Source organism: Microcebus murinus, chromosome 4, assembly GCF_040939455.1.
Source record: "Microcebus murinus isolate Inina chromosome 4, M.murinus_Inina_mat1.0, whole genome shotgun sequence".
Taxonomy (NCBI): domain Eukaryota; kingdom Metazoa; phylum Chordata; class Mammalia; order Primates; family Cheirogaleidae; genus Microcebus; species Microcebus murinus.
In genome coordinates, this window is record NC_134107.1 from 5,405,469 (window position 1) to 5,426,773 (window position 21,305).

Genomic DNA, 21,305 nt, shown 5'->3' on the forward strand with positions numbered 1-21,305 from the left:
CAGCCCGGGTCCCGCGGCACCTGCCGGGCGCTCCCCTCGCGCGCCCCCGAGCTCCGTCTCCGCCCCAGCCGGCCAGCCCCGCCCGGCCGCGGCTCGGACGGACGGGCCGCTCAGCCAACCGGAGCGGGGCGGGGCGGGGCGGCTCCGGGGCGGGGCCTGGCCGAGAGCGGCCAGTGGGAGGCCGCGCCGGGCTGACGGACGGGCGCGGGGCGGGGCGTGCGCGGGCCCGGCCGAGTCCTCGCCGCCCGCGCCCTGTGCCCGCAGCCCGAGCCGCGCCCGCCGCGCTGAGCCCATGCGTGGGGCCAGCAGCGCGCCCCGGCGCCCGCCCCCGCCCCGGCCCCGGCCCCTGGGGCAGTCGCGCCCGTGAGCGGTGAGTGCGGGCGGGGTCGGCGGGCCGGGCCGGGGGTGGGCCGGGGCCGGGCTGGGCCGGGGCGCGGGGGCGCAGGTGAGCCGCGCCGGGCGGGGCGCTGCGGCGGCGGGCTGCGGCGGCGGGCGGGGGCCGGGCGTCCTCGGCCAGCCCAGCCCCGGGCGGCGTCCCCGGCCGTCCGCGGGTCCCGCGAGTGTCCCCGCCGCGGCGCCCGGCCCAGGCCCCGCCAGAGCCCGGCGCCCTGGGAAGCGCGGCGGCCATCGCGGCGGGGCGCGGCGGGGCGGAGGGTCGCGGCCCAGCGTGCGCCGGGCACCGTGACGGCGTCACTGCTCGGGGTTCCGCCTCTCCGGCTGCCCCGTCTCCTGCGCCTCCTCCGGGTCTCTTCTGCCGGCCAGCTTCTTCCGGGGAGCCGCTGCCCCTTCATTTTCTCCTGATTTATTCTGGCTGGAGGGTGCCCTGGGCCCCTTTGCCATAAGGACCTCTGGGGTGCAGGCTGAGCCGGGGAGGGCAGGGGCTCTGCCTCGGTCTGCTCTGCCCCAGCCCCTGGACCAGCACCTGGCATTCAGTAGGCACTCAGTGAATGCTTGTGGGTGCACCAGCATGCCTGCGGGGCCCAGGGCCGGTCGTTGGCTGGCGCTGGCCTGCCTGGGCACGCCATGGCACGCTCCACCATGGCAGGGCCTGTTCTGTGGGGGGACTGGCAACCTCAGCCCTCGGGCGCCTCCAGTTTAGGCTTTCTGCCTACCCAGCAACTTCTAATTTGGGTGCGTGGTTGGGAGGAGCTCTCGGCTGTCAGCCGGGCCTTTGGGGGTTTTGGCTCCTGACTTCTAGAACCCGCATTAAGTGCAATTGGGGGCCAGTCGGGGCCCCCCTCCCTCCCCCGAGATTGGAGGCGCCACAGGTAAGCAGCTGGGCTGCCATCCTGGCCACCACCCCTGCTGCCCGGATACTGGGGCCCAGGGAGCCGGGTGGGCCTGGTCGTTGGGCCTGGCCCTGGCTGAGCTCGGCCCTCCTTGGCAGGTGGGGCAGGAGTCCCGGCCGCGGCCCTTGAGGAGCCATGACGGAGTACAAGCTCGTGGTGGTGGGCGCAGGGGGCGTGGGGAAGAGCGCTCTGACCATCCAGCTGATCCAGAACCACTTTGTGGACGAGTACGACCCCACCATAGAGGTGAGCCCCCTGCTCCCAGGGCGTGGGCACACCAGGGCAGGCCCCAGGTGGCCCGGCGTCCACACGGTCAGGCCGGTGTGGCAGTGTGGTTCTGTCTCCTGCCTCCTGCAGGAGGTGGAGTTCCCTTGGCCTTGTACCCCAGGGGAAGGGGCAGAGGGGCAGAGAGGCACAGGGGAGGGGCTGGCAGTGTGAACTCTCCACCGAGGAGCATGGGGCCTCTGAGCCGTGTCCTCCCGCAGGACTCGTACCGGAAGCAGGTGGTCATCGACGGGGAGACCTGTCTGCTGGACATCCTGGACACAGCGGGCCAGGAGGAGTACAGCGCCATGCGGGACCAGTACATGCGCACCGGAGAGGGCTTCCTCTGTGTGTTTGCCATCAACAACACCAAGTCTTTTGAGGACATCCATCAGTACAGGTGAGCCACCTGTGTGGCTGGCCCCGGAGCCCATGGCACAGGTGGGGCAGGGAGGCCACTGTGCCCGGACAGGGGCCTCCTGCCCTCTCTCTCTCTCTGCATGTCCTGGATGCAGCCATGCCTGCAGCCCGCCAGCCAGCTCACACCTTCCCCCTCTCAGGGAGCAGATCAAGCGGGTTAAGGATTCGGACGATGTGCCCATGGTGCTGGTGGGGAATAAGTGTGACCTGGCTGCACGCACCGTGGAGTCTCGGCAGGCTCAGGACCTCGCCCGCAGCTACAGCATCCCTTACATTGAGACGTCGGCCAAGACCCGGCAGGTGAGCCGGCTCCCCGCACCCCCGGCTAGCCAGGGACTCGCCCCACCCGGCCCCAGGCAGGGAGCAGCGCTCATTGCCCCCTCTCCCTTGACACAGGGCAGCCGCTCTGGCTCTGGCTCCAGCTCCGGGACCCTCTGGGACCCCCCCGGGACCCATGTGACCCAGCGGCCCCTTGCGCTGTAAGTCTCCCCAGACGGCAGGGCAGTGAGGGAGGCGGGGGCCAGGGTCTGGGCTCATGCCCTGCAGTCCTGGGCTGACACAGCTCCAGGGGAGGTGGAGGTCCCTGGAGAGAGCTGCCCTGAGCCAGGCCGGAGCGGTGACCCTGGGGCCTGGCCCCTCCTGTCCCCAGAGCATCCCGTGGGCACCTGTTGGTCCGGAGCCCTTATTTGGGCTACTGGGAACAGACACGACCTGGGTCCCTAGATCAGGCGAGAGGTGGGTGCAGGGTGGTCAATCCCGAGCCAGAGCTGGAGTTCAGGAGGGTCCTGGGCCACCCTGACCCCTGAGGGGCTGCTGCAGAGTGAGCCTGCCCAGTGGGGGTGGCCCTGGGTGCCTCAGGGTGAGCAGGTGGGGGCCCAGGGAAGAAGGGGCTGGTGGAGTCTGGGAGCTTCAGCGGCCGGGATTCCTCCTGAGCCAGCAGCAAGGATCCTCTCTCCCAGGTGGGGAGGGGGGTGGTCTCAGGTCTCCTTCCCTGCTTCCCTTCCCTCCTTCCCCCTCCCTCCTTCCCGGGCCCCCAGGCTGGGCCGCCCCTGACCCAGCCTCTCCCCTCGCAGGGCGTGGAGGACGCCTTCTACACACTGGTGCGCGAGATCCGGCAGCACAAGCTGCGGAAGCTGAACCCCCCCGACGAGAGTGGCCCGGGCTGCATGAGCTGCAAGTGTGTGCTGTCCTGACGGCAGGTGAGGCGCGCACCTGGCAGGCGGCTCCCGGGGCGGCTGCCCCCGGCTGGCCAGCTGCACCAGCGTGCCCACTCTGACGACCACAGGACCCCCCGACCCTGCTGGTCTCCCCCCGAGGCCTGCAGTCAACGGTGTCCTTTGTGCCCTGCCCCGGCACAGGCTCGGGACACGGAGGTGCCGGATGCAGGGAGGAAGCGCGGAAGGAAGGAAGGAGAAGGGAAGGAAGGAAGGAAGGAGGTGTCGCTGGAGCCCGGCCAACAACCAGGGACGGTGGACAGAGGGGCGATGCCGACCCCCCCAGGGACGCTTTGCAGAGACTGCTGTGAACAGCCCAGAGGCCACTGGATCCCTGCCCTCTGCCCCCTCCCAGCCCTCTGCAGGCCTTTTGGGCCCAGGTTGAATCCAGTAAATTATTGGATGGTGGACCCCGGCGTGTGCTGAGGGTGGCAGGCGGGTGTGTGTGGCTGCAGGGGAGGCAGGTGGGGAGCCGGGCTCAGTCCCATCCCCGGGCCTGCTTCGGCCTTTCCCGGGAGTGGCTGATCAGTGGCCTGGGCGGGCCGAGCCCCTACCCCGGGGTGTCCAGTGCTTCCTGCAGATGGCTTTGGGTGCTAAAGGGACAGGCAGGAGACAATAGTAAATGTATTTATTTTTTTTTTTGAGACAGAGTCTCACTCTGTCGCTCGGGCTAGAGTGCCGTGGCGTCAGCCTAGCTCACAGCAACCCCAAATTCCTGGACTCAAGCCATCCTCCTGCCTCAGCCTCCAGAGTAGCTGGGACTACAGGCACGCACTACCACGCCTGCCTAATTTTTTTTGTATATAATTTTAGTTGGCCAATTAATTTCTTTCTATTTTTAGTAGAGACAGGGTCTAGCTCTTGCTCAGGCTGGTTTCGAACTCCTGACCTTGAGCAATCTGCCTGCCTCGGCCTCCCAGAGTGCTAGGATTACAGGCGTGAGCCACCTCGATGGCCACAGATTTATTTTTTTTAACCAAGTGGGGGGACTTTAGGGCATGGGGGGGTGTTCTTGTTCCCAGACCTGAGGCTGGTCTGGGAACTAGTTTGGGCAGCTTCTCCCCCGGCCCACCTGGCCCCCACACCTGGGTCCCTGGAGTCCTCATGGTCCCTGCGTGGCCCCCAGCCTGACACTGAGGCCTCTCTTGCAGGCAGCTGACCCCAGACATAGAAGGGACAGGTGTCCAGCAGCCCTGCTCCAGGTCACGATGAGGAAACCAGGGGCCCCCGACATCCAGTTGTGGCAGGGGCCTAGGCAGGGGCACAGGAGGCAGGTCCCTGCCTCCTTGCAGGCTACTTGTTTCAAACAAGGCCACCTTCCTTGGGTGTTTTCTTCTAAGGCACGTTCCAGCCCAGGCGGGAGGACGTCGGGGCCCGGCCGTTTTGTCCCGTCCTGCCGTGGGGAGCACCTAGGGCAGGGCCTCATCCACCGCCAGGAGGGGGCCGCTCAGGTGCAGGGGCCTGTCTCTCCCTGCCTCCTCCTGTGGGCGGGGTTGGGGGCTGGTCTCCTCCTGCCCGAGCCTCACCGTGGGCCATTTGCTGTTGACGCATGGCCGGCAGGGCAGCCCCAAGACCCACGCAGGGTGACAAGTGGGGACCCGGCAGCCCAGTCGGCAGCAGCGGGGCTCGCTCTGCTCTCGTGGGGCCTGCTGCGCCTTGAGCTGAGCACTGACCGGGGCGCTTGGGCCTCCGTGTGGTCATCCTGGCTGCTGGGGGCCCTTGTGGCCCCTGGGGTCTCTCCACTTCCAAGACTTGGCTTGAGATTGGGCTGGCAGCCTCTGGCTCTGGGACTTGCTCCCAAGGGTCGGCCAGCTGTCCGGGGCAGGGGGGACTCCACGCTTACCTCTCTGGCTAGCTGGTGCAGGTGATAGCCTTCCCCGTTCAGAGAGGGGCCAAGGCTGAGGAGCTGTCAGCTGGGAGGCAGCTTGCCGGGGGTTGTCCCGGCTCCTTTTGGGCGGGCTGGTCACTGCCCCACGAGGATGGGCAGATGTAGGCCCCACTGTGCAAGGGGGTGACCCTGGCCCTGCCTCTGGGTGTTCTGTGGGCTGGGCAGGGCTGGGTGACACGGCCCCAGTTGGGGCGGGAGGGCCTGACCTGTCCTGTGGTCCTGAGAGTGGCCAGTGCAGACATAGAAGGGACAGGTGTCCAGCAGCCCTGCCCCAGGTCACGATGAGGAAACCAGGGTCCCCCGACATCCGGGTGTGGCAGGGGCCTAGGCAGGAGCACAGGGGCCTAGGCACCTGTGGTCCACCTAGTGCCAGACACCAGCTGGCCACAGCCTGAGCCCCTGAGGCCCCCCAGCACGAGGCTGGCTGCCCTAGGCTCTGCGGACGCCCCTCATGCCGCTGTGCCTCGGCCAAGGGGACGGCACAGCCAGGTGAGGGTCAGGGAGGACTGGGCTCCTGAGTCAGGGGAGTGCCCCATGGGCTGCTGGGCGGAGGAGGGGCCAGCCTGTCCCCTGTGGGGAGGGGTCTGGATGCTGGGGCCCGCTGGCTCCAGGCCCGGGACCTGCCCAGGACACTCCCCTGTCGGGCTGAAAGGCAAGCAGTTTGGGCAGCTTCTACCCCAGCCCACCTGGCCCCCACACCTGGGTCCCTGGAGTCCTCATGGTCCCTGTGTGGCCCCCAGTCTGACACTGAGGCCTCTCCTGCAGGCAGCTGACCCCAGAGCAACGGGTGTGTCCCGCCTTGGATGGGGGGTGGGGGTAGGGAGCTGTCGGGCACCTCCGGCTGCCTTGGGGCGGCCCCCAGGGGTCAGGCTGGGTCAGGCCCCTGCCTCACGTCCTCCTAGGTCCCTTGCCACCTACCGTGGGGCTTGTCTGCACCGTGGATGGGTCACCCTCTGCCCCCCAGGGCCACCCACTCCACGCCAGGGCTGGGCTGTTCCCACACTCAGTTGCTTTGTGGGTGCTGGCTCTGGGCAGGGTCCCACCTGAGTCCTCTCCCCGAATCCTGCCCGGGTCTGGGGTACTGACTCTCCCCACTCCCTGGCTTAGGGCTGCTGTGCTGACTGACGCCTTGGGGGCTCAGGAGTGAGGGACTTCTGCTCTCTGCGGCTGGTGCTGCTCCAGGCCTGGGCATTGGCCCCCACGGCCCCACCTGTCCCGTGCCCTTCAGGGCAGGAGTGGGAGGGTCTGGGAGGGTCCTGCCCACATGGCTTCCCTGTCCCCTGAGGCATAAGGCAGGGCCAGTGAACCCACGTTCAGCATCTGCCCTGAGGGCTTCTGAGAGGAGAAGAAGAGGAGGAGGAGGAGGAAGGCCAGGGAGCAGGGCTGTGGTGGCTGGGCCCGCCTGAATGGTGACTGGAGAGGGGACCTGGTGCAGGAGCCCACCTGGAGGGGGCAGGTGCCAGTGCTTCCTCCTGAGCTCTGCCAAGGACACCCCAAGGAGCCTGAGTACCTCTTTGTCTGGGACCAGGAGTCCCCCAGGAACCCCAGATTGCAAATATAGAGAGGTTGAGATGTTCTAGGGATGGGGTGGGGGCGTCAGCCAAAAGGAATTCCCAGGGAGGGCTTGGGACCCGCGCCTGCTCCCCGCCGGACACCAGCCCTGCACAGGAGGCCCCGCTAGAGGGAGGTCCCAGTAAGGAGGTGCTGGCTGCTCTCCGCCTTGCAGGTGTGTCATGTCTGGGGTGTGCTCAGTGCCTGGGGGACTCCTGCTGCCCAGCCCACCACGCCTGGCCGGGCCCACCCTGCCTCCCTCCTGACCAGGGTGGGGCAGAGGCTCAGGTGGGCAGGGTGATGGGGCCGGCCGTGTCCCTTTGGTGCAGGGGACTTTTGTGTGGTCCGAGGGCTGCAAACACGATGTTGACCAGCACGTTCCACCCTCCAGGACATACACGTCCCATGTCCTCGGGGTGAGTGGGAAGGGGGTCTGTGGGGACCCCAGGCATTGGAGGACAGGGGCCCTTCCAGGCAGGGGTCAGCGGCTGAGCAGGGTCCCCTGGGGCCTCAGTCTGCAGTACCAGGGTCCCCTCTGCATGGGAGGAGAGCCCCCAGGCTGAATCAGACAAGGCCCTGTAGCCCCTCAGGGGTGGGGCTGGGTTGGGTTGGGGGAGGCTCTTGGAAGAAGGGGCTCCCTGAGGGCAGGGGGTTCCCTGGGCTTCCTATGGTGCTGGCCTGAGCCCTGGCCTCTGCCGTGGGCTGCCCCTTCTCAGGCAGGGCCTGGCTTCTCTGCCCTGCAGGGACCTGCCCGGGCCTCCTGCGGGGTGGGGTGAGCTGGGCCCTCCCCTGGGCTGGGGGGTCCCTGTGCATCCCTGCCACCTCGGTGGGACGTTGTGGGAGCCAGGCCGCGGTGTGCAGCTCCCAGGGAAGCCCTCCTTGTGCTGACGGAAGGAGCAGAGGTGCTCAGAGCCCCCTCTCTGCTCCAGAGCTCAGGGACAACTGTAGACACGCCTCCCCATCCCTCCTCCGCCAGAGCTCGGCCCTGGTCCCAGAGCCTCTGTCCCCTCCAGGGAAGGCAGGGGACACCTAGCAGCAAACCCATGGAGAACCCCATGTCTCTGGGGCTTGGGCCTCCCCTCTGCCCCCGGCCCCATGGGACTGTCACCTCTGGGGAGCAGCTATGGGCCCCGTCCACTCTCTGTATCTTGCATTAGGTCTGCAAAGACCTGAGCATCCCGAAGCTCTGGGATCCTCTGGCACTTGGGGTGGCTGGGGAGCCCCCACCCCAGGAAGTCAGTCTTCCAGCCCCAATGTGGGGCTGGAAGAGCTGAGAGGGGTAGGCGCTCCTGATCCTGAGGCTGCTCCCCTCTCCCATCCAGAGACCCCACCGGTGGGCCTTGGCCCTGGGAGGGGCGAGGGAGGGAACCTGCTCTGGAGCCTGGCTGGACTCGCTGCCCAGGGACGTGCTGGGCCAAGGCTCCCGAAAGGCAGGGTGGTGGGGACGGCTGTGCAGGGGCCAGTCCTGGCCGTGTGTGGCCATTGGGTGACCAGGTGGGTGATGAGGGTGTGTAGCCATCCACACCGGGACACAGGTTGAGGAGACACTGCCATGTGGCTCTGTCTGGCCTCGGGCCAGGAGGACATGAGGCAGAAGGAGTGGTGGGGAGGGAAGAGTTGCTGGCCAGGCCAGAGGGCCGTGGCTCCAGGACACACAGGGTGGACACAGAGAGGCTGCAGGGCCCTTTGCTGATGGGGACAAGGGCCTCCGGCTGAGGTGTGCAGGTCCCTCGCCAGCCCTGGGGCCCCTGGGAGACCCTCAGTGGGGGACTGTCCAGGTCAAAACCTGTTTGGGGATGCAGGTGTGTTACCTGTGAGTCAGGCTCACCTGGCTGGGTGGTGTGGGGTCCGTGGGCAGCTGCCACCTCCCTCGCATCGCATGGCTCTCGTGGCTCGTCCGCTGTGCCAGGACCCAGAAGCGTCCCCTGCCTTTGGCTGAGCAGGACGGCTGTGACGTGGCCCACGCCCTGGCAGCAGCCCACCTCTCGGAAGAGCCAGCGTCACTGAGAAAGGAGGCCATCTGAGAGGGCTGAGGTCACCTGGAAGGGCTGAAGACATCTGGGAGGGCTGAGGTCACCTGGAAGGGCTGAAGACATCTGGGAGGGCTGAGGTCACCTGGAAGGGCTGAAGACATCTGAGAGGGCTGAGGTCACCTGGAAGGGCTGAAGACATCTGGGAGGGCTGAGGTCACCTGGGAGGGCTGAGGTCACCTGGAAGGGCTGAAGACATCTGGGAGGGCTGAGGTCACCTGGAAGGGCTGAAGACATCTGGGAGGGCAGAGGTCACCTGGAAGGGCTGAAGACATCTGGGAGGGCTGAGGTCACCTGGAAGGGCTGAAGACATCTGGGAGGGCTGAGGTCACCTGGGAGGGCAGAGGTCACCTGGGAGGGCAGAGGTCACTGGGGTGGCCTACCTACCAGAGACCCTGGGGGATGTGGGGTGCAGCCTCTGTGCCCCTCCCAGCATGACGGTCAGAACTGAGGACGTCACGCTCGGTATCTCAGTACAAAGAGCTACTGCAGAGACACCTTTGGCGTCCAAGCTCGAGTGGCCGGAGACGGCACATGCGCGGACCGTCCAGGGTCCCTCCCGGGGTGCTGTGTGGGCTCAGGCAGCACCCGTGAGCCCGTCCCCCTGAGGGCCAGCTGGGGGCCCTGACGGCCACCCCAAAACGGCAGTCCACGGTCGGCGCAGCTGCCCTGCCCGGGGGAACGACCTGCAACGTGGGGCTGAGTGGAAACAGACGTCTCAGGACCCCCTCCCTGTCCCTGCTGTCTCGGGGTGCAGGGGAGCGGAGCCGCCAGCCCTGCCGCGGTTCCGATCAGTCACGTGTCTTCTCCGGGGTCCAGGCTCCTGCCATGAGTGCGCCAGACCCTTTGCTCACTAGCGAACTGCCGCCCAGGGGAGTGGCCGGCCACACTGCTGGGCAGCCGGGGCTTGGGCAGCCCAGGAGGAAGGTGATGCTGCCCCTCGCACCTGGTGGGCAGGTCCAGGTGGGCCGGGACCCCGACCCCTTTCCGCCGCCTCAGTCTTCCAGGAGAGACCCCGCCCCTTGCTTGGGTGTCGCTGACGGCAGTGAGCCCGGGTCCCTCCCGGCACCGCCTGGCGCCCCGTTCGGAAACAGGCAGCGACACCCCGGAGATGCTCACGCCCGTGGGTGTGGGGACGTCAGTGCCAGGGACACTCGCTGCCATGCACGGCGTGCGCCAGGGCACGAGAGGCAGATCCCGCAGCCTGGGGAAGAGAAAAGAGGGTTTTGTTTGTGTCCTGCTGTTGCTGTCGGCTCAGTTCTGCCCCAGGAACCCCGGCTAGGAACCCCAGGCCGGTTGAGACGCTCCGCCAAATGAGCGCTGAGCTGGAGCTCCTCGGTGCTCGGTCGGATCCCCACGCAGGGAAACGCAAGTCTCTCGGCCGCTTGTGAGTTTGGCTCTCATGCTGGGTGACTTGCTGCTTCTGCCGTGCACACGTGGGAGTCCCGTGTCCGGCGCTTGCAGTCCCTCGGGTCTGAACCGCCCCTGCAGCCCCCTGGGGAGGAGCTCCTCTGTCCCCAGAGCCCCAGCCTGCCCACCCCTGTCCCCTGCAAGGCCAGCCTCCTTCTGCTGGCCCGGGCAGCCGCTGCTCCGTCCTCAGCCCTGGGGCTGGGCCTTCTGCAGACGGCCCGGTCACGGGGGCCTGCAGGGTGCGGCCCTTTGGGTCCACGCGGCCGAGGTCCCTCCCTGTCCCCGCTTGGTCGGGGCGTGTCCCTGTATCACTGAGTGTCTTCTGCTTCCTGGGCGGACCACCTGCCTTTGTCCACTCCCCCGTGGAGGATCCTCTCGGTGGCCGGTGGCTTTAGTGGTTGCGACTGGGGTGGTGAGCGTGGCGTGCCGGTTGCATGTGGACGTCGGCTTTGCAATCCGCTGGGTGAACGCCTCTGGGCAGGTTTGGGCCGTGGGGTAGGTGTCTGTTTAGCTTTGTAAGCAAGCGCCCGGCCGTCTCGCAAAGTGGCCATGCCACGTTGCGTCCCCAGCCACGGCGAAAGTTCCTGTGGCTCCACGTCCCCCACCTGCCCCTGGCGTCGCCTCCTCCCGCCTCAGCCCACGAGCCTCCCAGGGCCCGGCGTGTTGGGGAGCACGTTCACTTTGCAGCTTGTGTGGGCTGCTGCCGCCTGTGTCCTGGGAGCCACCTGGTGCCACGTGGCCAGCCGGCCCAGGGCCCAGAACGTGGTGCTGGCTGCTCCCTGGGTCAGGAGAGCCCGTGGGCGCTTGGGGGCTCGTCACTGCCTCCCCTGGGACCCCTTCCTCCCCCCGGGGACGCCTCTCCCTCTGCATCCCCCATCTCCTCCGAGACCCTCCGTCCCCCAGCGGCCCCACCTGACGTCATACAGCCGCCTGGCTCACTTCCCCTGGAGTGGGCTCGGAGCATCCTCGGGACACTGGAGGGACTCTTGGAGCACCTGTGCGACAGGCAGAGCAGGGGATCGGGAGAGGGGGCTGCGGAGAAGAGCCAGGCCCGGCCTTTTCCTCTGGAAGCAAAACAGCTGAGGACAACAGGGAACTCGAATGCAAGTGAGGCCCATCGGGACGGCCGAGGGTACTTATTTCCCTCCGTAACTGGGGGCCAGCAGCCTGGGTGTCAGGGCGGTGGGTCCCAGCTCCTCCTGGGTGTATCTAGTGTCAGGGAAGGCAGCGGGTGCCACAGACAGGCCTGGAAGCCACCATCCCCAGGCCCTGCTCTCCTGGACCCGGGCAGCCCCCTCCCTCTGCAGGACTCAGCTGTCTCGGGCCCTGGGCAGGGAGCCAGCTCAGCACGGAGGCGGCGGTGGCAGCCCCCGCTGTGGCCCAGTGGGCTCGGAGCATCCTCGGGACACTGGAGGGACTCGAGATCCCTCCAGGTGGGGAGGGATCCACGTGGTGTTTGTGTGGCAGTGACACCTGGCCCTGCTCCCCCGACCTCCGCAGGGCAGGGCCGAGGCGGGAAGCAGCCTCCGAATGCACCAGAGACTCTCGGCACTTCCGGAAGGAAAGGACGTTTCTGTCTGCGGAAAGCTCTGGGTCCTGCATGTGTCGGGAGGGTCTCGGGAGCCCAGCCATCTCTCGGTGCCCACGTCACCGTCTGAGCCCAGCAGTCCGGGCAAGGGGACAGCCGAGGACCACCCACTGCTGCTGGGCCGACCCCAGAGCTCCTCCAGGCTCCAGGCCCTCCCTGTCACCTGGGCCACCTGTCAGCTAGACAGGGACTGGGCCAGCCCCGGTCAGGCCTCCTGCTGCTCCTCTCCTGGAGGCTGAGCAACCGGGCAGAGCTGCACCCCTGCCCAGCCTCCCGCCTCCCCCTGGGGTGGGGCTGTCCCCTCACGGGAGGGTGGGCATCTCTGTCCCTAGCTTCCTCTCCTGGAACGACCCATCTCGGAGCCCTCCTGCCTGGGCCACAGCGGGGGCTGCCACCACCACCTCCGTGCTGAGCTGGCTCCCTGCCCAGGGCCCGAGACAGCTGAGTCCTGCAGAGGGAGGGGGCTGCCCGGGTCCAGGAGAGCAGGGCCTGGGGACGGTGGCCTCCAGGCCTGTCTGTGGCACCCGCTGCCTTCCCTGACGCTAGATACACCCAGGAGGAGCTGGGACCCACCGCCCTGACACCCAGGCTGCTGGCCCCCAGTTACCGAGGGAAATAAGTACCCTCAGCCATCCCGATCCGCCTCACTTGCATTCGCGTTCCCTGTTGTCCTCAGCTGTTTTGCTCACAGAGGAAAAGGCCGGGCCTGGCTCTTCTCCGCAGCCCCCTCTCCCAATCCTCTGCTCCACCTGACACACAGGTGCTCTGAGAGTCCCTCCAGTGTCCCGAGGATGCTCCGAGCCCACTCCAGGGGAAGTGAGCCTCATGTCCTTTCTTCCCTCTTTTTTTTAATTTTAATTTTAATTTTTTTTTATTTCAGCATATTATGGGGATACAGATTTTAAGGTTTCAATAAATGCTCATCCCCCCCCCCAATTCCTTCTTTTTTTTTTGAGACAGAGTCTTACTCTGTTGCCCAGGCTAGAGTGAGTGCCGTGGCGTCAGCCTAGCTCACAGCAACCTCAAACTCCTGGGCTCAAGCAATCCTCCTGCCTCAGCCTCCCGGGTAGCTGGGACTACAGGCATGCGCCACCATGCCTGGCTCATTTTTTTCTCTATATATTTTTAGTTGGTCAATTAATTTCTCTCTATTTTTAGTAGAGACGGGGTCTTGATCAGGCTGGTTTCGAACTCCTGACCTTGAGTGATCCTCCTGCCTCGGCCTCCCAGAGTGCTAGGATTACAGGCGTGAGCCACCGCGCCCGGCCCTTTCTTCCCTCTCATCTGTGCGACGGCCACTTTTATTTTGTAGTCGGGCTGAGACCAGAGCGTCTCTGAAACAGCGATGGAGGCAGACACCTGTGTAGTCTCCCTCCTGGTTTCCATGGCGCCTAAGACAGCAGGCAGTGCTTTTTAAAAAAATAAATCATTTTAGGCCGGGCGCAGAGGTTCACGCCTGTAATCCTAGCACTCTGGGAGGCCGAGGCGGGCAGATTGCTCTAGGTCAGGAGTTCGAAACCAGCCTGAGCAAGAGTGAGACCCCGTCTCTACTATAAATAGAAAGAAATTAATTGGCCAACTAATATATATAGAAAAAAATTAGCCGGGCATGGTGGCACATGCCTGTAGTCCCAGCTACTCGGGAGGCTGAGGCAGGAGGATCGCAAGCCCAGGAGTTTGAGGTTGCTGTGAGCTAGGCTGACGCCATGGCACTCACTCTAGCCTGGGCAACAAAGCGAGACTCTGTCTCAAAAAAAAAAAAAAAAAAATATATATATATATATATATATATATATATATATATATATAATTTAAAAAACAATACTGACTTTATTTACATTCAGATATTTCTCAACATTTTTTTTTTTTTTTTGAGACAGAGTTTCACTCTAGGCTACAGTGCCGTGGCATCAGCCCAGCTCACAGCAACCTCAAACTCCTCCTGGCTCAAGCAATCCTCCTGCCTCAGCCTCCCGAGTAGCTGGGACTACAGGCATGCGCCACCATGCCCGGCTAATTTTATGTATATATATATTTTTAGTTGTCCAGGTAATTTCTTTCTATTTTTCAGTAGAAATGGGGTCTTGCTCTCACTCAGGCTGGTCTGAAACTCCTGAGCTCAAATGATCTGTCCGCCTCGGCCTCCCAGAGTGCTACAATTTCTTTCTTTCTTTTTTTTTGAGACAGAGTCTCACTTTGTTGCCTAGGCTAGAGTGAGTGCCGTGGCGTCAGCCTAGCTCACAGCAACCTCAAACTCCTGGGTTCAAGCGATCCTCCTGCCTCAGCCTCCCGAGTAGCTGGGACTACAGGCATGCGCCACCATGCCCGGCTAATTTTTTCTATATGTATCAGTTGGCCAATCAATTTCTTTCTATTTATAGTAGAGACAGGGTCTCGCTCTTGCTCAGGCTGGTTTCGAACTCCTGACCTCGAGCGATCTGCCCGCCTTGGCCTCTCAGAGTGCTAGGATTACAGGCGTGAGCCACCTCGCCCGGCCTACGATTTCTTTTCAACAATTTGCACCTGGCTGCCGGGTCGTATTGCCAACTTTCTGGAAAGGAGTGAGTCGTCCCGGCTGTTCTACCTTTCTGCGCTGCTGGGATGTCGGTGCTCGTACGCTGGGAGCCTCCGTGGGTCCCCGAGTCGGGTCCTTCTTGGCCGTGCTGTGTCATTTCTCTACTGCCCGGCTGCCTCGCCGGGTCCCCGCCCGGGCTCTCCTGTGGCCTGTACTGTCCCGCCATCAGAACCACACTCACGGGCCCACCGGAGCGGCACCTGCCGTGGCTCCAGGAACACGCCTCCCCTCCCCCGCTGCCAGTACCCCAGACCCAGACCCAGGGCCCAGGGCCTGGCCACCGCACGCTCACCCGGCACGTCTGAGCCGGCCTGCTTCCACCAGCGACGGAAGAAGAAGAAACCGGAACGTTTGCTTTGATTTTAAGAGAAAAAGACGGGAACCCCCAGGAAGGAAGCCCCTGTGGGCGGCGCCGAGTTTCCGAGAAGTGAGAACTGGCGTTGGCGGGGCCTCGGGAGCGGCCGGTTGCCGCCATCGTCAGCCAGTCCCTGGAGACCCAAGGTCTGGCCTGCGGTCGGGGGCACGTCCGTCACCAGGGTGGGCTCAGAGCAGGGCCAGGCACCCACGGGTGGCACGGGCGTCCTTACTGCCCGGCCGGCGTGAACTTCCTGCAGCAAAGGGCTTCCTCCCTGTCGGGGGCTGGCTGTGCCGGCACAAGGAGACAGGGTCACAGGGAGGGCCACGGGGCAGGAGGTGTTCAGGGGACAAAGTGGCTGGGGGCCTCATGGTCATTGGTGAGGGCCGCTGGGGGCCTCTGGCCACGCACCAGGCCTTGCCCTGGTGGCAAACGGGGACCCGGCAGGCGGACGGGGACGGCAGCTCGGCGCCGTCACCGAGAGCCTCGTGTAGGAGTTGCAGGACGTGCCCTGTTGCCCTGGTCCTCGGAAGGGCGTATGGATGGCGGGCGTCGCAGAGCTTGGTCACAAAGTGTCTGGGCCTGGTATGTCCCTGGGAGCACCGTCCAGAATGTTCCAATTGTATCTGTTTGGTTTCCCAGGGACGGCGTCTATTCTGGAAGTTGCAAGGATTCTGCGTCCAGTGGTCCCAGGAGGAAGATGGCGAGTCCTGCTGCTGTCCCCGGGGCTGTGGGTCGCCTGTCTCCCCAGAGCGCTCGGCTGCGCCAGGGCCGCCACCAGGGGGCGCCCGGACCTCGCCCGAGTAGACCCGGGTGGTTCCAGCCTGAACCCTCCTAACCCAGCCAGGTCCGGCCGCCTGAGCGGGAAGGTGCAGCCTCATTATTCCCTGTGTCTCAGGGAATAATGACGATGGGAAAGGAAATCACAATACATTAGAGACTTAAAGAAGTGGAGGAGGCCGGGCGCGGTGGCTCAAGCCTGTAATCCCAGCACTCTGGGAGGCCGAGGCTGGAGGATTGCTCGAGGTCAGGAGTTCGAAACCAGCCTGAGCAAGAGCAAGACCCCGTCTCTAATAAAAATTGGCCAACTAATATATATAGAAAAAATTAGCCGGGCATGGTGGCGCATGCCTGTAGTCCCAGCTACTCGGGAGGCTGAGGCAGGAGGATCGCTTGAGCCCAGGAGTGTGAGGTTGCTGTGAGCTAGGCTGACGCCACGGCACTCTAGCCTGGGCAAAAACAAAAAACAAAAAAGAAGTGGAAAAATTATCAAATTCATTGTCTAGAGACACTGCTCCCATAGTACCTTTTTCTGCTATGTTTTTCTTCACATACGCTTTGATCACCTCTTCGTATGACAGTTTTATTTTCTGTAGAGAGAATAAATGGATGTTTTAGTTTTTCCTCTAGCATGGATGCTTTGATGTTGTGGGTTTTTTTTTTTTTTTTTTGAGACAGACTGTCACTCTCTTGCCCGGGCTAGAGTGCCATGGCGTTAGCCTAGCTCATAGCAACCTCCAACTCCTGGGCTCAAGCGATCCTCCTGCCTCAGCCTCCCGAGTAGCTGGGACTACAGGCATGCGCCACCATGCCTGTCTAGTTTTTCTGTTTTTGGTAGAAATGGGCTCTCGCTCTTGCTCAGGCTGGTCTTGAACTCCCAAGCTCAAATGATCTGCCTGCCTCGGCCTCCCAGAGTGTTAGGATTACAGGTGTGAGCCACCGTGCCCGGCTTTTTTCGTGGTTTTAAAAATTTCTTTTAGCCTTATAGTATTGCTGTGTAAGTTTTCAGGTTTCTTTGTCAAATCTAGGAAAATCTCATCAAATATTTTCACATGTGTACTGTAAAACTTCAGGGCACCAACATTTCTCTTTCGTGCAGTGTCTAAATTTATATTCTCCTTTAATTGCATTTATCAACCAATTTGCGATTGATATTCTTGTTACAGAAGCTTGTTATGTGTCCAATGCCAACTTTGGCTGTGTCAGTATTTCATGTATAATTAGCAGAGAATTTTATATTTTCCAAAATATTGATATGATCCACTATTATGCTTAAATTGGATTATCAAATAATTTATGAGCTTCATTACTTTTTTTTTGTTTTACATGAAAGCAGGTGGACCTTCATTACTTCTATTAGAAATGCATCTTGGCCAGGTGAGGTGGCTCACGCCTGTAATCCCAGCACTCTGGGAGTGGGCAGATTGCTTGAGGTCAGGAGTTCGAAACCAGCCTGAGCAGGAGCGAGACCCTGTCTCTACTATAAATAGAAAGAAATTAATTGGCCAACTAATATATATAGAAAACATTAGCTGGGCATGGTGGCGCATGCCTGTAGTCCCAGCTACTCGGGAGGCTGAGGCAGCAGGATTGCTTGAATCCAGGAGTTTGAGGTTGCTGTGAGCTAGGCTGACGCCACGGCACTCACTCTAGCCTGGGCAACAAATCGAGACTCTGTCTCAAAAAAAAAAAAAAAAAAAACCAGAAATGCATTTCGTTTTCTTAATAAATTTTACTACTCATGTAGTTTCAAAGTTTTGCTGCAATTTGCATCTCACTGTCAGAGTAATTTCTACTGAATTCATAGCCCATTTTATCATGTTTATTTTATGTTCTATTAATTTTTATGAGAAGGGTCTCAATTCTTTAATGAATGCATTTAAAAATTATTTATTTTGTAGACAAAAATCATATATATTTATGGTGTACAATATGATGTTTTGTTGGAATGGCTAAATCGAGCTAATTAACATATGCTTGCTTCTTCTTTTTTTTTTTTTTTTTTTCGAGACAGAGTCTCGCTCTGTTGCCCGGGCTAGAGTGAGCACTGTGGCCTCAGCCTAGCTCACAGCAACCTCAAACTCCTGGGCTCAAGTGATCCTCCTGCCTCAGCCTCCCGAGTAGCTGGGACTACAGGCATGGGCCACCGTGCCCGGCTAATTTTTTCTATATATTTTTAGTTGGTTAATTAATTTATTTCTATTTATAGTAGAGATGGGGTCTCGCTCTTGCTCAAGCTGGTCTTAAGCTCCTGACCTTGAACGATCCTCCCGCCTCGGCCTCCCAGAGTGCTAGGATCACAGGCGTGAGCCACCACGCCCGGCCTCCACTTTCTAGTATTCGAAATGCTTCACACTGATTTATGTTCCTTCCCAAGTTCATGCTGGGGGTGGCGTGTGTCGTGCGTGTGTAGAAAGGGTGTCGACTCCACTCGGGGCTTGCGTGCCCAGCCCTTCCCCCAGAATCACTGGCTCTTTCTCGTGTTTCCATTTGACTGTCTCGGGTTTCCCCCAGGTGTGGCGTGGACCCGTCTGAGATAGTGGCACTTTGCTTTCTCCTTCCGACTGTTCCACGTTCTGTGTCATTCTCTTTTGTTGTCGTGTTGGGTAAGCCGCCGAAGCAAGTAAACCAAGGGTGACACGAGAGAAATATGAGTGACTATGGCCAGATTTACCTTCAGGAAAAGAAATTTCATCTGCTTGCACACCCACCACATTGAGTCACATTTTGAGCTGCCCCGTTGGAGTGTCTGTCCTGGGGACAGTCCTCGGTCAGGACTGTGCTTACCCAGAGCTGTCACCGGGTCCAGTCTGGACTCGATAGGGAAGGAGGTGCCAGGGTATGCAGGGACATGGAGGGTGCAGCATGGGACACAGGCCTCATGGGGTTGACCTAGGGCCATGGGTGTGACACCGAGCTTTGGGGGTCAGTCCTCAAGGGACTGTGATTGTCGAGGGAACATTTTGGGGGGGATTTCTCATCCCCAAAGCAAATGGGGCAGGGGCTCCAGAACGTGCACCAGGAGGTCCCTCTTCTCCTTGAGGGTGTGGGGAGACGCATGCTGGGGCTGTGAGTTTGGGCATCTGTTCTGGAAGGGAGAGGGCCAGACCGCACTTTGGGACCCTGATAGGAGGCACTGTCACTTTCAAGAGGTCCCAGTCTTCTGCTGGAGCCACTTGGGGTCTGTGCTTAGAGCCTCAGATCTTGCACTGGCAGCAGATGGGGACACAGCAGCTGGACTGGGAGCAGCAGGGCTTGCAGCAGCTGGACTGGCAGCAGCTGGACTGGGAGCAGCAGGGTTTGCAGCAGCTGGACTGGCAGCAGCTGGACTGGGAGCAGCAGGGCTTGCAGCAGCTGGACTGGCAGCAGCTGGACTGGGAGCAGCAGGGCTTGCAGCAGCTGGACTGGCAGCAGCTGGACTGGGAGCAGCAGGGCTTGCAGCAGCTGGACTGGCAGCCGCAGGGCTTGCAGCAGCTGGACTGGCAGCAAGATGACCCACAGCCCCCCTTGGAGCCCCCACAGGACCCACAGCCCCCCTTGCCACAGCTGGAGCAGGAACAGGCTGGCACACAGCAGCACACGGGCTTGCAGCAGCAGACAGGGACACAGCAGCCGGAGCCGCAGCCCCCAGAACAGCCACAGCAGCCCATGGTTCTGGTGGGTGAGGGAAGAGCAGGTGGGAGGAGCAGGTGGGAGGAGGTGCAGGTGTGGAGCCTCCTGAACCCGGGCCTTTTAAACCCCTGCCAAGGGTCAGGAGTGAGGCTGGCACATGGTCACTTCCTGGTTCCTGTTTGAGCCATTTCTCTGCAGCCACGTCTTGTTTGTGTTTCTAGAGTCCATGGGCTCCTGTTGTTGTTTTTTTTTCTTTTTCCTGTATCATTCCAATTTTAATATATGTGCTACGGAAGTGAGCACTCCTGTTGGCTTTAATCCAGCACATTCTACCAGAGCCTCTGCTTGTCCTGTGTGGACAGCTCCAACTTCAAGAAGTTTCTTCCTGTCTCTTGGAGCCGATCATCTTGGGCTACCTGTGTCTGACTGATCCGGGTGCCTATCCCAGCTTCTCTGTTTTCTGCCAGAAAACATTTCCTGTTTTATTTACTTATTTATTATTTATTTATTTATTTTTTTGAGACAGAGTCCCGCTTTGTTGCCCAGGCTAGAGTGAGTGCCGTGGCGTCAGCCTAGCTCACAGCAACCTCCAACTCCTGGGCTCAAGTGATCCTCCTGCCTCAGCCTCCCGAGTAGCTGGGACTACAGGCACGCGCCACCATGCCCGGCTAGTTTTTTCTATATATTTTTAGTTGGCCATTAAATTTAATTAATTTCTGTTTTTAGTAGAGACGGGGTCTCGCTCTTGCTCAGGCTGGTCTGGAATTCCTGACCTTGAGCAATCCGCCCACCTAGGCCTCCCAGAGTGCTAGGATTACAGGTGTGAGCCACCGTGCCCGGCCAACATTTCCCGTTTTAAAATCTCAACATTTTAATATTGACATTGAGGTCTTAGTTAACTTCTAGGAGAAAATTAGAGAAGAAAGTAAGTCGCCCATTATCCCCATCCCGATCTTTTTTTCAGTGGGCTTCTGTCTGGATCTCTGTGTCCACATTTTCCGGCCCTCTGAGGCACATGCTCCCACGAGTCCATTTGGAATGGCCTGACGCCCATCCTGGCATGTGAGCTGTTTCCAGTTCCAAGTGTGTTCACAGCCTTCCGCACTAGGGCTGATGCCGGTTGTTTCATTTTTTTGTATGTATGTATGTATGTATGTATTTATGAGACAGAGTCTCACTCTGTTGCCTGGGCTAGAGTGCCGTGGCGTCAGCCTAGCTCACAGCAACCTCCAACTCCTGGGCTCAAGCGATCCTCCTGCCTCAGCCTCCCTAGTAGCTGGGACTACAGGCACGTGCTACCATGCCTGGCTAATTTTTTTTGTATATATATTTTTAGTTGGTCAGTTAATTTCTTTCTATTTTTAGTAGAGAAGGGGTCTCACTCTTGCTCAGGCTGGTTTCGAACTTCTGACCTCGATCGATCCGCCCGCCTCGGCCTCCCAGAGTGCTAGGACTACAGGTGTGAGCCACCGCGCCCGGCCGAAGTCCCGGTTGTTTTAATTTCATAACTTACTATGGATAACTAGGAGAACTTTTAGCATTATCATCAAATTTGGGGACACACCTATCACATTTCCTTTCTATATGAGCTGTGCCATCTGGAAGACATTTCTATGTTTTGTAGAGACGGGGTCTCACTCTTGCTCAGGCTGGTCTGGAACTGCTGACCTCAAGCGATCCTCCCGCCTCGGCCTCCCAGAGTGCTGGGATTATAGGCGAGAGCCTCTCCTAAGTTTATTTTTCAGAACAACAAAGCAACAACTCCCGGGTTATGTATCAGTCTTCACATTTGCTCTGGGATGCGCAGATTTCTGCCTTCATTTCCCCGACCCCTCCTCTGCTGCCCTGTGTGCAGTGGTCATTCTGCCTGGCCGGCCACCTCCGCGCCGCCTCGGTCCTGGTGGAATAAAGCCGGCAGGTTCAGCCATGGCAACGTTTTTTTTCTGCTACGTACAGTTGAGCCTAATCCCAACTGATTCAGACATTTCATCATTTTCTTCTTTCTTTATTTTTATCTTTTGGTTACCTGTGCAGTGGCTACACCCAAGCTCCGAGGCACATGTACTAGAGATTTCTCTCGAGTGGATGTTTGGGGGAGACCGAGGCAGACTCGACTGAGGTGCCCTGTAGCGCCCCGTGGGTGGAGGACAGAGAAGCTGAGAGCCGGGAGCACGGGGGAGTGGGGACATATGGACGCTGCCGGGCTGAGGGAGGAGCCCTGACACCAGGCGGCAGGGTGGGCAGGTGGGGCTGCGGTTAGGCTCAGGTGGGACAGACCTGGAGGGGCGGAGCCCAGGCTGCAGGGCGGAGGGACGCCGGCACACACGTC

General features: G+C 61.0%; 1 protein-coding gene across 2 annotated transcripts; it reads left to right on the forward strand.

Annotated features, from left to right (window-relative positions):
* The first annotated feature begins 208 nt into the window (after nt 1–208).
* Nucleotides 209–3,597, forward strand: HRAS (HRas proto-oncogene, GTPase). 2 transcript variants are annotated; one of them, XR_012918887.1, is made up of 7 exons: nt 209–370; nt 1,388–1,535; nt 1,775–1,953; nt 2,114–2,273; nt 2,370–2,452; nt 3,047–3,172; nt 3,332–3,597. XR_012918887.1 is itself a non-coding variant. In XM_076001625.1 (6 exons), the coding sequence occupies exons 2-5, from the start codon at nt 1,425–1,427 to the stop codon at nt 3,164–3,166; spliced, it is 570 nt and encodes a 189-aa protein (XP_075857740.1). In that variant the 5' UTR covers nt 210–370; nt 1,388–1,424; the 3' UTR covers nt 3,167–3,172; nt 3,332–3,597. The 2 variants fall into 2 exon arrangements, 1 of the variants encoding a protein (XP_075857740.1); XM_076001625.1 differs by lacking the exon at nt 2,370–2,452 and having other exon boundaries at nt 210–370.
* Nucleotides 3,598–21,305: the final 17,708 nt, after the last annotated feature.

Bases quoted from the DNA above. Each gene is read 5' to 3' on its own strand.
- HRAS (XM_076001625.1), top strand. From the start codon at position 1,425: ATGACGGAGTACAAGCTCGTGGTGGTGGGCGCAGGGGGCGTGGGGAAG. The intron at 1,536-1,774 runs GTGAGCCCCCTG...GTCCTCCCGCAG, and splicing joins AGTACGACCCCACCATAGAG to GACTCGTACCGGAAGCAGGT. The intron at 1,954-2,113 runs GTGAGCCACCTG...TCCCCCTCTCAG, and splicing joins GAGGACATCCATCAGTACAG to GGAGCAGATCAAGCGGGTTA.